We start from the raw sequence: 16,874 nt of genomic DNA on the forward strand, positions 1-16,874 counted from the left end.
GTCACAATTGTGCCCCCATTGCTTGTCAACTACACAAACATATGGGTCTTTTGAATGAGGGATATCTCTATAGATACTCTGGATTTGTGATGTGGGAAATGGGCATTCTACAATATCACAGTAATCAAAGGTATAAGTAGCCACATGGGTGGACGATGAATTGTACCAGAAGGTGTACCCACTAACATCTTTGGTGATGGCTACTTGTTGGGCCTTTATGAGGCTAATTAAGGAGAAGGTGTACCAGAGGTACATGCTTGTGCGGTATCTGCTTCCTCTGGGGCAGGGGACTTCTTGCAGTGGGAAGCGTGGATCCAATTTGGCCTACCGGCCAGTTTGACGGAGGTTGCGGTAATCAGGAGAACTTGGAATGGACCGTCAAATCTTGGTTCCAGGGTATTTTTCCGCACAAACTTCTTGACCAGAACCCAATCTCCGGGAAGCAGGTTATGGGTACCTGTATCCAAATCGGGATCTGGAATTGAAGAGAAAACTTGGGCATGTATTTTGTTTAAGGCACTTGCAAGTTCAGTTACATAGTCTACTAAAACATCTGATTGGAGCTGTAACTGCTGCGGATAATAACAACCTAGTCTGGGTGCTGTCCCAAATAGAATCTCATATGGGGACAGTGAATGCTTCCCTCTAGGTGTGTGCCTAACACTAAATAAAGCTATTGACAGGCTTTCTGGCCAGGGCATTTTTGTTTCTTGTGACATTTTTAACATTCTGGCTTTTAGAGTGCCATTCATGCGCTCTACTTTACCACTACTTTGTGGGTGGTAAGGGGTGTGGAAGGCTAGAGTCACCCCTAGAGCAGTCCAAATTTCTTTAGTCACTGTTGCTGTGAAAGCTGGGCCTTGATCACTTTCAATGACTTCTGGGAGTCCGAACCTACATACTATCTCTGTAAGTAGGCGTCTTGCGGTTGTTTTTGCAGTGATATTGGTCACTGGGTAGGCCTCTGGCCATCCTGAGAACATGTCCACTATGACTAGTGCATATTCATGGGGCCCACTCTTGGGCATTTGGATGTGGTCAATTTGAATTCTCTGAAAGGGGTACATGGGCTTCGCCAGGTGTTTTGCAGGCACCTTGATTGGTTTTCCTGGATTGCATTTTGCACAAATGACACAGGTCTTGCAGAAGCTATTGATCAATGTTGTAATTCCAGGTGCTTCATAATACTTCTGTATGAGGGCGGCCATCAATTCTTTTGACAGGTGTGCAGGCCCATGTGCCCATTGGACAACTGCTGGATATAATTTTCTGGGAAGACAAAATTTGAGGTTGTTGTAATATACTCCGTCCTTTTGGACAGCTCCTTTCTTTTTCCATTTCTGGATTTCTTCAGGAGTGACTGCAGCTTGCTGTTTTCGCAAAATTCGCAAATCAGTAGGAAGAGTTTGCAGAGTAAAAATAGGAACTTCTTCTTCTTCTTGTCCGGACACTTCTTCATCCACTTCCTGCAGATCCCTGGCCGCTAGCTTAGCAGCCTGATCAGCTAAATGGTTGCCCTTTGCTTCATCTGTATCCAATTTCCCATGGGCCTTGACTTTCAAAACGGCCACTTCTTTAGGGAGTAGGAGGGCATCCATTAGCTCCTTGATTGCAGTGCTGTGTTTGACTGGTGTACCGGCGGTGGTAAGAAATCCTCTTGTCTTCCAAATTAGGCCGAAGTCATGTGCTACACCCAGAGCATATCTTGAATCGGTATAGATGTTGGCACGTTTTCCTTCGGAAATTTTACATGCTGAAGTCAGAGCCTGTAATTCAGCTTCTTGCGCAGACATTGCTGGCGGTAAAGATGATGATTTGATAACTTCGTCTGTTGTGGTTACGGCATATCCTGTATGGTATCTTCCTTCTTCATCAGCATATCTTGAACCGTCCACAAACAGGGTAAAATCTGGATCTGGTAATGGATTCTCATGTACAGTTGGTAAGTGCACTGTTTCCATTTTCATCTGTTCGAAACAGTCATGAGGTGTTTCTGGGTCATAATCATTCTTTATGACCAGATCTTGAAATTCCTTTTCCAGGAAATGGCGTGGCCATGCTTCCAGGAGGTCAGTTGTTGGGTATTTGGCAATACCATTTTCCTGTAGCTGTTCTTCATCCATGGTGGCCCATAGCTTTGCCATGGGCCCAAGATCATTCCATGACCTTGTCTTCAACTTGGTAACAGGAATATGTGGGATAGCAGTATCCCAATGGCGGTAGAGGTAGTTAAGTTGTTGAGGTAGTTGGACCAAGACCATGCTATTGCCTTCAGAGTCACAATAGAAATCTTGAGCAGTGAGCTTCACATCAGTCCAGTGGTAAAGCTCATCTTCATAGCAAGGTTCAGGAGTAATGTTTGGTTTGTACCACATGGTACAGAAGGCGTAATCCGGGCCTTCACAGAGAGGATTCTCATCTTCTTGAAATGTCAAATGTGGATGCATGGTCTTCTTGATACATCCACAGAGCAGGTAAATGTAGGTCTCATCCGTGATGAATCCATAGTAGATACCCCCCTCAGGGAGTGGAAGAAGAGTGGATGGGTTAAGCACTTGACATCTCTGGATGGAAATGTTGTCAGGCAGAAGAAGGTGACATTGTAGGCGCAGGTGTCTGGCTGGAGACACGTGCTTGAGCTGGACTTGGTTGATAATGGCAGAAATGTCATGAGGGGCCAAAACAACCAGGGGGTGGCCAAGGACCAGGTCTGAAGTTCTTTCTATGAGCTCTCTTGCAGCAAAAACAGCCCTGAGACAGGAAGGGGTCCCTCTGGCCACAATGTCCAGTTGACATGAGAAATATCCAATAGGCCTCTGGCGGCCTCTTAAGTCATTAGTTTGGGTGAGAACTCCTGTTGCATGGCCTTGTCTTTCAGAGACAAATAATTTGAAAGGTTTGGTGTAGTCAGGTAGGCCCAAGGCAGGAGCAGAAGCAATGGCTCGTTTGAGAGCATTGAAATTGTCCAGAGCTTCATTGGTCAGACAGAATGGGTCAGACTTAAGTGCATCATAGAGAGGTTGCATAAGCAGAGAGGCTTCTGGGATCCATGCTCTGCAGTAGGAAATGAGGCCTAGGAAGGCATGAAGGGACTTTGAAGTCCTTGGAGGTGGAATGTCTAGTACAGCTCTTACCCGGTCCCGAGTAAGATGTCTGGTACCTTGAGATAGGCAATGTCCAAGGAAAATCACTGAAGATTGGCAGAATTGCAGCTTGATGAGTGAAGCTTTGCATCCTTGTTCTGCCAAATAGGAAAGAAGACTAATTGAACACTTTTCAGTAGTGGGTATATCATCTCCACAGAGCAGTAAATCATCCACATACTGGAGCAAAACAACTTCTGGGTGCTCAGCTTGCCATGGGTCAAGGATGGTACCCATGGCCTTTGCAAATTGACTTGGAGAATTTTGTGCCCCTTGGGGCATGACAGTCCAGGTATACTGTTGCATCTCATGAGTGAAAGCAAACAGGTATTGACAGGATGGGTCCAGTGGGACACTGAAAAAGGCATTGGCCAGGTCAATGACTGTGAAAAATGTTGCAGATGGTGGGACTCCAGAGAGCAGAGTATGGGGATTTGGTACAAGAGGGGTGTCCAGGACGGTAGCTTCATTGACAGCACGGAGATCCTGAACCATCCTGTACTTCTCTGGCTCACCTTTTGGAGTTTTCTTTTTCACAGGAAATAATGGGGTGTTGCATTCAGATTTACATTTTACCAGGGCACCCTTCTCCAAGAGTGCCTTGATGTGGATAGAAATGGCAGCAGCCTGTGCTGGTTTTAATGGATATTGTGGTTTTCTTGGTAACTTAGCTCCTGGAATAAGCTTTACCACCACAGGGGGAACATTTAGGTGACCTATGTCCTCTGGGCCTGAGGACCATAACTTGGCGGGCACCTGTGTTTTTAATACCTCTGGGAAATTGGACCTTAATTCTGCTGCTTCCTCACGGGGCTTTTCTAAATGCAGCATCAGAGGCAAAGAGCACAAGGCTGAGGTGTCTGATTCAGATAGAGGTGTAGACATTTCTACCTGCCCATCTGGGGTGAAGGTGATGGATGCTTGCAGGCGGGAGAGAACATCAGCACCTAACAGGTTAATTGGGCATGTGGAGGATACCACAAAGCGAGCAAGCAGGCTAGAACCAACTCGTAGTGGAGTTGTTAAAGGGCTATGTCTCGGCTGGCCATCCACTCCAACACAAGAGACATCAATATTTGACAGGAAAGATGGGTCTGGCAGGTCTTGTTCTCGCAGAACACTACGGGCTGCACCTGTGTCAACAAGAAATGTGGTAGGGTGGCCTTCAATGGGCAAAGTCACTGTGGCAAGTGGCCCCCCCTTATCCCCTGTAGACACTGCCATGACAGGGGTCACAGACACAGGCTTGCCAATTTCCTATTCATCGGGTTCCTCAACTATTGGAACCTCTTTCTCGGCCTTAGAGGCCGGGGCAGGCCTGGATGGCTTTCTTGGCTCTCTCTTGGATTCCGGGCAATCACTTTTAAAATGCCCTTTAGCCTTGCAATTAAAGCAGAAACCATCCTCTGGTCTGGTGCCCTTGGGAACAGGGGTAGTGCGTGACACCATAAGAGGAGCAGAGCTTGGCCTTCTGGGGGTCTGGGCAGATTCTAGGCCCCTAGCAACCAGGAGTAAAGTATCCAGGGGGACAACCTTATATTCAGGGCGGGCAGCAATAATTCCCTTGCGTATAGAGTCTTTAACACCTTGGACAAACGCACCGGACAGCATTTGTGAATGAATCTTGTCAGTAAGATCAAACCCCAAATCTGTAAACATTTGATACAGTCTTGCATGAAACCTTTCCACTGATTCTCCTTTATCTTGCATAACATCAGTAAGGCCAGCAGCCTGATCTGCAAGTTTGTCCTTAGCCCATTCTCTTAATTGGTTGCAAAAGGTTACCCCGGAGGGGTAATCAACATCACTGGAAAGCAGATCTGTACTGATGTGGCGGGCCATGCTTGGCCAATATGCATCCCCTGCTTTAATAGCACAAATGCTCAGTAAATCACGCCATGCTGCGGAATAAGTCTTTTGAATTTGAACTATCCCTCGGTAAAAAGGCATCGGTTGCTTTTCTGGGTCAGGGAGCGATTTCATTAATGCACTAGCTTGAGTGGGGTTAAAAGCAACATACTTAGGAGGGGCCCGTTCTCCCCGACCCTTGTGTCCAAAGGGATCATCGATAGAACGATGAGCTGAGGCTGCGGCTCCCGCAGCCTCCAATGAGTCCTGGGATAATCTGTCCTCCTCTTCCTCATTTATTTCTACGATCTGGGCCCTCCTTCGTGCAGGGCCCGGGTGAGGTGACAGGATCGGGGGATGAGAGGGGGTCCCAGATGCAGGGGTGGCTAGCGGGTCATAACCAGATAAGTAGTCACCGGGAATTACCGGCATCAGGGCTGTACTGGGGGCCGCCATATTGGTGGCGGGAAAGGGAACTGCATTAGGATTAAGGGAAGAAGTGGCGGCCATGTTGGATGTGGGCACATCCGGGGCAGACTGAGCCGGACTGGGCATGACCGGAACCTGGGGAGTGGCTTGGGGAAGGGGTTGTGGGTAGCCGGGATAGGGCAGGGCCATGGGATATGGGAAGGGGTAGGGCCAGGCTGGGGAGGGGAGGAGAGTAGGGTGGGTATTTACATTTAAGGAGGTGGGGTATTGGACTGGGGTGGAGACGGGAGGGGACGGAGAGGGATTGGTAGGGGTGGGTGCAGTAGGAGGAGCCGGAGCAAGGGTGGAGGAAGTAGTTAGCTGGGCGGATGAAGAGGGGAGGGGATTATTAACGGAGAGAGAATGCAGGGAGGAAATGGCAGATGAAATGTTAGGATTAGGTACAGGAGGTAGCGTAGGGATGGATGAGGATGATGGGAATGTTAGAGACGGGGAAGGGGAAAAGAAAGATCCATCAGAATTCAGGACCGGGCAGACAGGGGAGGTGATGGGATGGGTGTCGGGAGGATTGGGAGTGGGGAACATAGTCAGCTGGCTATCACCTATTGCTGACTGAACCTTGGGGATAGACATCCCCTGGGCGCCATTTTGGGGCGCTGGCTGAGGGTAAACCCCAGTAACACAATTATTATGATACACAAACAATTTCACACCTTTGTGATTTATTTCTTCCTCAACCCAACCTTCTAGCTGAATAGCCTTTGCTACTCTGTACCATGCTTCAGCAGTCTTTAATAAACCATTATCTGTAAGCTTGCCTTTCTTTTCTGTCAGTAACCTACGCCAACTTTCCGGTTGCAATCTTCCACATGTCGGTACAGCAATTTTACATACTTTTGCAATCTTTTCAACACCTTTAACCATTTCCTCACCCTCTCTGTCTTCAACTAAATCACATGCTAACCAGCCCTTACTGGGCCTGCTTAAATCCTGCCCCATAATCCCTTTTCCCCTATACCAGCGTCCTAGATATAGGGAGAGAGAAGGAAAACTGAACAGGAACGTCTACAATGCTCGACTGCCACCTGAGAACCGTGGGACTTTCTCAAGTGCGTCTTCCCAAAACGTAGACTAGTCACTGAATCCGCCTACCTGGGGTGGTAGACACGGATTGGAGCGAGGTGAGAAGTGTGTGACCAATCACTTCCCTTTTAAGAGAAATGGGAGTGGATAGTATAATAATATAGAAAGTGTAGAAAAGATGAAAGGCAAGGAAAAAATCCTTAGAGACAGACACCGGAGTTCATGAGACTCCTATTAAACAAACAAGACAACAATACAATTGAAATACAGTGCATGCATCACAGTTCAAATGAAATCAACAGTGATCCCTTTCCTTTACTCGTGTGCTTACTCCAAAGTCACCTCCCTCAATCCCGTAGTATCTTACTACCAGCGGCCAAGGATAACAGCTAACACCGGTCCGAAATCCATATGCCTCCCTCGTCACAGCAGCCCACTAATAGTGTCTGCGCTACCCTCACCCTTGTAGTGCCCCTATAAAAACCCACTTTATAAGTCTCACTACTCCGTGGTGATGAAGACAGCAATGCCTGCCCGAATTCACACACCACAAAATAAAAATTGGAATGGCTCCAGCTCAGCGCTCAAAGCTGGAGGGTACCACCACTCTGCAAGCAGAGTAACGTGCACAGAGAAGCTAGCTAGGCTATCAAAGTGACACAAGAAGGATCCCCAGGAAACTATGAGTCTACACAATCTCCACAGATCCAACACACCTCTTTTTCCCTACAGCCCCAGCCACGAGGCTCCTAAAAGAGTTAAACAGGAAAAGATGACCCCCAGGAACACATCCACAGGTCAACCCCCCTTTTTCCCTACAACCACAGCACCGTGGTTCCTAAAAGGGGTGAAACAGGCAACAGAAGACCCAGGCAAATCCCCTCAGGTCCACCCCCCTTTATCCCAAAAGGGGTAAAATACAAACAGATAGACAGACAAACTGAAGACCCAGGCAAGTCCCCTCAGGTCCACCCCCCTTTATCCCAAAAAGGGGAAAACAAGCAAGACAGAGAACCCCAGGCAAATCCCCTGCAGGTCCACCCCCCTTTATCTCAAAATGGGGAAACAGGCAAACAATTCAAACACACCCAGGCAACAGATAGACTAAAATGCAGGTAAACAAGTGAGTAACGAGACACCGGGCAAGATATTACCTGTCTTTGATGTCCTCCCGGGAAGCAGTCACAGACACGTGGACGGGTCAATCAAAGGGGCCGGAACATACCGGTGGCTCTGCAGAAGTCTCTACCGTGTACCTGGAGGTGATCAGTCTCCTTTCCTTCCCCCTGGATTCCTCCGTCCACCCTTGTCTTCCTTAGGACGGCTCACCGGCCGGACATAGCCCGATGCCCCACGTTGGGCGCCAAGTTGTTATGGTACTTTTTAGCAGTAAACCAAAATGTTTAAATGTCTATCTGTTCCTGTCCAAATTAATAAAATTGAATTGCGTATATACGCTGAAGTAATTAAGTCTGACACACAAGGTTCAGGTAAAAATAACTTCGAGAAAATTTATTGGCAAGTGATTAAAAAGCGGGCGCGCAGGCCCTTTTAAGAGGCATTTTACGTCATCATTGATTATTAGAATATCAGCAAATAAACATCATTAATTGGATTAATTGTTAAGTGTCGGGATTAGTGTCCACCTATCAATATTATTAATTGGCTCAAAAACTAAGTGGTTAGTCCCGTGCCCACCCACCAAGAGGTGGGATTGTTCTGGACACGGGTGGGGACAAGGGGGTCTCGAGCGTCATTTTACACGGTCGGTGATCTCAGGCCTCGTGGCCAGGTGCAAGGTCTCTTATGAATAGAACATTTCATTACTACTGTGTTCTCATGGCCTTCAAATTATACTATGTTGCAAGTTAAGGGAAAGTCAGCAATTCCTGTGTTAATCATGTCTTTATAGAAAATACAGTCTTTGTCTATTATATTAGATGTGCTGGGAAATTCTGTCATGTAAGGTAGTTTTAAAATGAACAAGTTAGGTTATGAGGACAAAATGGAGGAATGAAGAAGTCAGGTTAGGAGGACAAAATGGAGGATTCACAGTATGAGGTTAAAATGGAGTTAGTGCAATAATTCAATACGAGTACAATAAGGATTTTTAAATAATCCCACATCAAAGGTATGGGGCGGGGGAGGAGATCACTTCTAGAAATTACGTAACTGAATAAAAAATTAAAACGTCCAACCTTCATATGTGTATGTGTGCACCTATTCACCAACTACAGCAAATAAACGGAAAGATGCAAATCTGCACATTTGTTTTTCATTTATAAATTCCAACATTAACTCATTTTATTTTTCCCATTTAATATGCATGCAGTGCGTGTCTGTACCTACTTAGAGGAGATAGAAACTGCACATCAATCTACATTATGTTTTATAGGCATGCAAAGGCAAATTATCTACCTACGCTATTCATGTATTAAAAAAATTACATCCTGCTCGTTATTACGACCTCACAGAGAATATTAAGACCTTGTACATTGTGCTTCCCCCCAAGGTCATTAAAAATATATATATTTTTCATGCGTTAACTTGGAAAACAGAACATTACAAAATGAGTATGTACAGAAAGTTAGAGACACTGTATTTATATAATAATACCGTTATTCTGCCCTATACCAGGGTAACAATCATTAAAGAATTATATGTTCCATCACCTCAATAAAACATTTTACTATTAGTGTTTAGTTAGGTAAGTAGCGCTGCAGATGTAAGTAAAAAAAATACCTATCTTTTTGGCACTAACCGTTCAGGGTAACATCTTTGCCCCCAAATTTTCCTCAGTGGACTTTGAGACTTATAATCCATTTCAGATGTCACTCTTCAGTACCAAAGACATAACATTTTGTGGTATTTTAGCAAACATATCTCATTTGGAGCATGGTGTGATAATGTGTAGCATACATCACAATAAGCAATATAGTAACTGTAGATTGCCAAACTGAATACTGCTTATGGAACATGGACTCATCTGACATGGGTTTTACGTTGGAAAATGAATGTACGAGTTAATGTTAGAAACACTGTGATTAATTATGGAGATGTCCGTTCAGTAAGGGTCAAAATGTTCTGACATGTTCTAACTTTTCCATTCTTCTTTTATTTGTTATAGGCTTTTCTTGCTCTGGATCAGTTCCATGTTAAAGATCGAGCTAACAGGAAACAGCATTATTTTCTAAACCACGTGGAACCACAAACCTCAGGTTGATCTTATTATTGATGTAGAGTGCCTATCTGAAACTGTGTTAGTCCACATGAGAAGGCATATTTGTGGTCCTCGTGTCTTCAAAAGGATTCCAAATCACAGTTTTAGTTTCTCACTGATTCCACTAGTTGCAACTAGCTATCATATACTAGGTGTTGGAAAGGAGAAATTCGTAAAATCTAGAAGTTTGTAGCAATGGTTGTGGTTAGAGGGACAGTGGTTGTGACTTGTGGTGGTGTTATTTGGTGAGGTGCTTTTTCTGTTAATCCCACATTCTTTTTCATTCTTAGAATCCTGCAAGGATCAGTCTTTGCAATCTACTCTTCTTCTGCTGTAAGCCTTGTCTTGGCTTCGGTGTTCAATAAAAACAATATTTTGTTTATGCGCAGATATTCTTTTCTGATCATCCTGTCTATTGTTCCACATTGCCACATGTCTTTCTGATATCTCCTCTGGAATATTCCACTACAGCTAAGTTTTTATGCAGAATATTACCATGTTGGATGCATTGCTTACTAAGTAGCCCATTTCCAAGCATTCCCTCTGATTCATAGGCTACTCTGACCCAGGGTTGTCTTTAATATTGATTGGACCCTGGGCAAGAATTTACTTGGGCCCCTGAATCTTGCCCTCCCACTCCTTGGCATGCAATCACGCCCTCCACCCCAACACACAAACACAAAAAAAAAAACACACACACCTCGGCACACAGATACACTCCATCACTTCCTCCCAACATCCCATACTAGGGAGGCCGCTGACAGGGTCCCTGTGCAGCAATGCCTGTCGGGTGGCCCTAAGTGCATGGGCTACCCGATGGGCAAATCACCTCGGAACCTCAATTTTGTTCTCGCAGAACCCCCCGGAACACCAATTGGGAAATGCTGCTATAGGCACCAGAACTACGATGTTAAGCTGTAGTGGTTCTGGTGACTATAGTGTCCCTTGAATATTCCTGCGTACACAAATTAAAATTTATTAGCGGGATCAGTATTTCTAAATTTACATGGCTCACTTCTTAAATTAAAAAAAAAGCTGCTAAACAAATGTCACTTGCGAGAAAATCCTCAAAATGATGGTGCTTAGAGGAAAAAAAAATCAGCACAAATGTATGAAATAAAATGGCTGTGACATTATTCTAGAAATAAAAAATAAGCACATTCCTAGCTCGATTTATTGCACAACTTCTGACACAATATTTTGTATTTTCCAGATGACTTTTTGTTTTTTTATTTCTTTTCAACGTGCAGATTGTACTGTACTAACCCCCACATCCCCTCTCTCTCCATTCACCCCTCTCCAACCACCAACTCCTCCATCCCCCTCAAACAAGTAACAAGCTCCCCTTATTCCAGTTAGTAGGAATTAAATACTTATAGTTGTGAAGACACTAGCAGATCAGGGATCAGGGCAGAAAGGGTGTGAGGCGCTGCTCTGCCGTTCTAGGAGCAGACTAATGGTGCTGCCCTATGAACCCGGCTTTACCCTAGCGTTGCCGTGACTCCGCCTCCACGTGGCGTCATGGAACGCGTGTACGCTACAGCACAGGGGAGGTCGGGAGGTGGAGCAAGTCCGTCCTACACTATGCGGCGATGCACTATGCGGGAATTTTTCCATGCTGTGTCATTTGACTCATAACTCTCTGATTGGTTGTTTGATGTTATGAGTCAAATTACACAGAATGGGAAAATTTCAAAGAACCATCCCAAGCTGTGTAAAATGTCACAGAGCACTCTGATTGGTTGAATTTCAAGCCAACCCATCAGAGTGCTGTGACAGGTAAATTTAGAGAGTTACTGCTCAGTAATACCTTACAGGTATTTAGTTCTCTTGTTTCCCCCTCACTATTTTTAGGGTGAGGGGGGTAGGTAAGGGTTTATTATTTATTTTTTGGGTGGGGGGTGACTAGGGGCTTGGGGACCCCTAGTCACCTGGGTGGGTTAACATTTTCATTTAGTGCCCCCACCCGCTGCTCATGGGTGGGGGTCGGGGAGACAATAGGTCCCCCCATTTTTATTTAGGGCCCCCACCCACCGCTCAGGGTTGGGGGCCGGGGGGAGCACAAAAGGTCCCCCCCTTATTGTTATTTAGGCCCCCGTAAAGAATTTTTTTTTTTACAACAACTTCTTTTGATTGCACAAAATTCTGAAAACAACATAGATCCTCTTTATGAAACCCCTAGATCCTAGAAAATATACAAGGCACATGTGTTTTACCTTCAGCAGCAGCTAATAGACAACACTTTTACTTGTAGTGTTTCTATAGAGCTATGAGATATGATTAGTGCATATGGCTAGCTAGAGCAAAATATCTAAAGTGCCTGGAATGTTCCTTGTACACTTAAAGGGACACTATAGTCACTAAAACAACTTTAGCTTAATGAAGCAGTTTTGTTGTATAGATCATTGTATTCCCCCCTGTTTACAGATGCTCTTAGTCATTAAACAGTCTGAGGAATCTCCTGATCCCCCTGTACGAATATCCATCCGATTCACCGATGAAGGAAACCCGTGAATGCTTTGTTATCTGCAAACACACACATTTGTCTTATCACGGTGGTAGTGCTGGTGGTGGCTGTCTATTTTTCCTGGAGTTCCCTGGTCCCTTGGTCATAGTATGCTTTAACTTTGCAATGTCTCTGAATTATGTCCAGATGATACGTTTAACAAGATTTTTTTTAGAAAGGTCACGTCACTCATCATTATATAAAAATAAGCAGATTAAACCAAAGGCTGTCTCTTTACACAATTTACTTAAGAAAAATATGGTGATAAAAGAGCACCAGTAACTGCACGGCAAGATGTTGCAAGATGAAAACTGACTTACGTAATAAAATTATATCTTTACATTGCGTTCTTAAAAGAAAATCTTCAGTTTCATCCGAATCAGTTCTGCAAGTCATTTCTCAACTCCCTGTTTCAGGAATAGATCTCACAGTTTAGATATTTTAGATTGCGCTTGTAGTATGCTAACCATCGAAATGCGCTGTTATTTAAACTGCGATTTCAAATTGTCACTTGTTTGTCAATGATATATGTCTGCCTGTCATATAGTGGAATTCATATTTAACAAATGTTCTGCTCAAATAACCGCTACTGTTACCACGTCATAATAATATTTTATATGTCTAATATTTTAAATATATATATTTTTTTCAAAATAGGTTTTCACAGCACACAAGCCAGATCTCCTGTAAGTTCTAAATTACGCAATTTTGCTAATGTAACATGTTATACACTCGAGATTTCTAACAGACATAATTGTAGATACTTGGCTACTTAATCACAATCACTTAACAGATTAAGCCACAAAATGTGTACCGCCTCCAAACATTCTGTTACCTGTAGGTGGAAAAAAGCAAGTTCCTGATTTTAGTAGGCAGTTGAGAAAGATTAAAGGATAACTGTAGACCTATTTTACCTTATGATCTTTTGAAAGAGTGTAATATTCTGTCTATACATTGTGCTAGTAGTTTTGCTCCAAAGCATAGCAAGGACAGCACATGCGCAACGTTTGCTATGGAAACTCCATAGCTGGTGATTCTAGGAAACAAAGTAACGTGACATCACCAACTGTATCTTGTTATTGTTGTATCTGTAATTGACTTTGCCATGGTCTCTGATTTATTTTCTGACTTGTGTTTTCTTTTAATTCACAGTTCTTGTTTTGTTGTTTGTTTGTTTGTTTTTTAAATAATTTTGTGTCTTTGTTTTTGTCGCCATATGCATTGACTTTATCTCTTTTTTTTTTTGTCTCGTTTTGGTTATTATTATTATTTTCTTTTTCTCTATTATTTCTACTTTTTGTTAGTTCTTTTTTAATGCGCACTGATGTTTCTGAGGTGAAGTTCTTAAATTGATAATTTACCAAAGTGGATACTACTTGGCATTTTTTATCCTTGAAAGTTATTGGATATGGTTAACACTTTCTTTGAATGCTTTTAATTTTAATATTGAACTATTTTTCAGTGCATTCGTGCTTTCTGCTTTTAAGTCATTTTTTGTATTTATTTGCAAATGTTTTGTTACAAACAGAAACACTGAAAGATACATTTAAAGGGACACTTGAAGCCCAGTTACAACTTATGATTCTTGTGTAGATTACGGTGTGCTGTTCCATGTTCTCTGTACCCATGCACACAGTTCCTTATAACAAACATCTGCTTGGCAATAGAAATACTTGTATGGGTTTATAGACATTAATTAAATTACCACTAGACTTGGACATTTGTTTCAGTCCAAATTGAAATGTAGCCAAATTACGGCTTATTGGTGCCCTTAAGATGTTCCGAAATAATACATGTATTTATCCAAAATTCTGAATAAACCCAATGGTGCGATAGACGTGTGTTTCGGTTGATTCGGATTTTATATTTGTGGAACCTGCTGCTCTTAGCCATTGCCACTGAACACCATTTTTTTTAAAGGCAAACTGTAGGCAACTTTTTCCTTCACTTTAGGGTTTCCCTAATAATTTTAAGTTAAGTTCAAAATTGTCACACCGAGTTTATTCGAGAAATCTAACCCAAATCAATTTGGAGGAACATGAATTGTTCACACCTGCATAAGTCTAATTCCAGCCTGCTTTCTGTGACGGAGCTGTTTGTATTATTGAGTCATTAAAGCAACTTAAATCAGCTTGGCTATAAGTTCCATGTCATGTTCTCATGAACAGAAGGTCTTCTAAGTGCAGAGTTACATACCCTATAAACTTCTGCTGAGCAGGGAATTATGGAGAATGCATTAGTGACAACTAAGCGATTAGTATTGAGTTAAAACAAGACCTCCAAAGATCTTTTTTATTGTTACATTTTAATACAATTTTATAAAGTGTGTGTATATAAATTATCCTCTATAATGCATTTAAAATCCTTGTTCTATTCCAGCCTGGAGTGTTCCTTTAAGAGGTTCAGCCTATATGATATCTTACATATGTCGATTGCTCGGTGTAAGAATACATACATTAGAAAAAAGGACAAGCATTCTAATCATTGTCAAACAGTCAGAAAAGCACCATAATTAAACATTCCAGCACCTGTTTTCCTGATGTTGTATTAGTCCCCTGGTTGATTCATGTTTGTCTCTCACTAGCATCTTCTAAAAGGGAGGAATCAGGTCACTCCTGTGCCAGTAGGGAACTGGGGGATGACCTATTTAGGCATGCTTCAAGGCTGCATTCTGTATAAATGATTAAGCACATCAAAGCACAGGAGATTCAGCCTGCAAGACTTAGATAAAATGGCTTTTAGGGAAAGCAGGTTGTAAAAGCCCATTGCTGAGTCAAAAATATACTGTGTGTTCAAAAAAGCCATCCGAGTTTGGATATTTGTGTAGAAAAATAAATAAATGAATAATGAAGATTTATAATGTGCGCCAAGATATTGCCTTGTCGAAACCTGTAGTGGGTCATTGCAGGGTTTTAGAAGCAATTGGAAGCTTTCCGTTTATTTCTATCACAGATTGCACAGAGCAGCCATGTAAGTCAGTTCAAATAAACTGGGCTTTTACATTGTATACCGTGGCACCCATAGTTTTCAACTCGTTCCTGCGGACCAAACCGTATTAGTGAGTAGTCTGATTACCATTTGCTCTCCAAATTGATTTCTAGATCAATATCTATCCTCAAATGTAAAATATGCAGCTAGCCCACACTTGATCATTTCATAGAACAATTTAAAATTAAATCAGTCATTAAGTAAATGTTATTTTCTTCCAATTGTTCTGCTCAGCTTGAAGTGATCGTACATTCACGCCAGTTGGACATTATCATGCATCCAGTTATTCAGAAATTAATTGAAACAAAGTGGATATCTTTTGGCAGGTGAGATTTGGAATTTTTCATTTCCCTAATTGACACAGCCTGCAGGCGAAATGTCCCTCTCAGCTGTATCAGCCGCATGACCTCAGATATTTCATCTCATTGCAGGAAGAATATTGCAATAATGTTATCTCTGAACCTTCTGTTCATCTTATCCTGGACAGCACTCGGTATAGCATCTTCATTGCCAAGAACTGAAGAAGTGCCGTACAAGTTTCCTGAGGTATACTGTAATCTTATATTATAGGGATTAGTCAAAGTTTCACTACTGGGTCTTAGGGAACATCCCAAATTACGTCTCTCACCATACAAATGATGCAGCAGTCTAGAGTTAAAATGCCTCAACTGAGTCTTAAGGAACCTATCAAATTACCTCTCTTGCCCAAGGAGATGATGAAGTAGACCAGTGTTTCCCAACCCAGTCCTCAAGGCACACCTACCAGTCCAGGATTTAAGGATTACCCAGTTTTGTCTAAGGTGCTTTTAGAAAAAAAAGAAAAAACACCTTAGACAAAACTGGGTAATCCTTAAATCCTGGACTGGTAGGTGTGCCTTGAGGACTGGGTTGGGAAACACTGAAGTAGACCATGAGCTGCACTGACTCTGTCTGGATTTTGGGAGAATTGCAAATTGTCTCAGTCACCCATGTAATGATGCTGCATCTAGAGTTAAATTGCCTTAATTGGGCCTCGATATATCATATATATCATGCAGAGATCTAGTGTTGGATTGACTCCATTTGTTTAATCCAATGCACCTTTCTTATCTAATACAGCAGGCTAAAGTTGGGTTGATTGCATTGTTTGCTCATAAAGAATGGGCTCTATCACCGACACAGTGATTACATTGTTACTTAATGTCCACAGTAGCAATTGAAAGACAATTCACAAAAAAAGAAAAAGTGTTACTGCATTATGAATGAAGTTAGGTGTAATAATCAATATACATGAATTGCTGTGCACTAAAAGGGAATTAAAGGGATTTTTAAAATACATTATTTACTCATGCATTATAATGTGCAGAAGAAGAGTAATAAACGAGAAAATAAATGAATAAATAAGTCATAAAAATAAATAATAATAATCTCTGGCCTTCTCTAATTCCCTATTGTAGCAGAAATGGGGTATTCACTGCCATCTTGTAAACTGGGCTGGTAAAAGGAACTGAATAAGAAATGGTAGAATAGTACAACCAGATCTGGCTGCATCTAGTGAATGCTAATCTAGGTCAACTGTGAAACAGCAAATACAATATAAATAAAAAAAATACTTTAATAGAATTTCTTCATACCAGATGAAAATTTCTAAGGATACTTTTAAACCATTAAACCACAG

At 42.5% G+C, this 16,874-nt stretch overlaps 1 protein-coding gene across 1 annotated transcript in view; it reads left to right on the forward strand.

The window, feature by feature from the left end:
* Window positions 1–16,874, forward strand: part of LOC134609309 (transient receptor potential cation channel subfamily A member 1-like) — a 101,433-nt gene that overhangs the window by 15,351 nt on the left and 69,208 nt on the right. Inside the window, exons 7-10 of the mRNA XM_063452988.1 lie at window positions 9,631–9,721; window positions 12,887–12,915; window positions 15,452–15,543; window positions 15,649–15,763. Of these exons, the coding sequence (XP_063309058.1) occupies window positions 9,631–9,721; window positions 12,887–12,915; window positions 15,452–15,543; window positions 15,649–15,763 (327 nt within the window). The remainder of the gene's footprint in view (window positions 1–9,630; window positions 9,722–12,886; window positions 12,916–15,451; window positions 15,544–15,648; window positions 15,764–16,874) is intronic.

Source organism: Pelobates fuscus, chromosome 4, assembly GCF_036172605.1.
Source record: "Pelobates fuscus isolate aPelFus1 chromosome 4, aPelFus1.pri, whole genome shotgun sequence".
Lineage (NCBI taxonomy): Eukaryota > Metazoa > Chordata > Amphibia > Anura > Pelobatidae > Pelobates > Pelobates fuscus.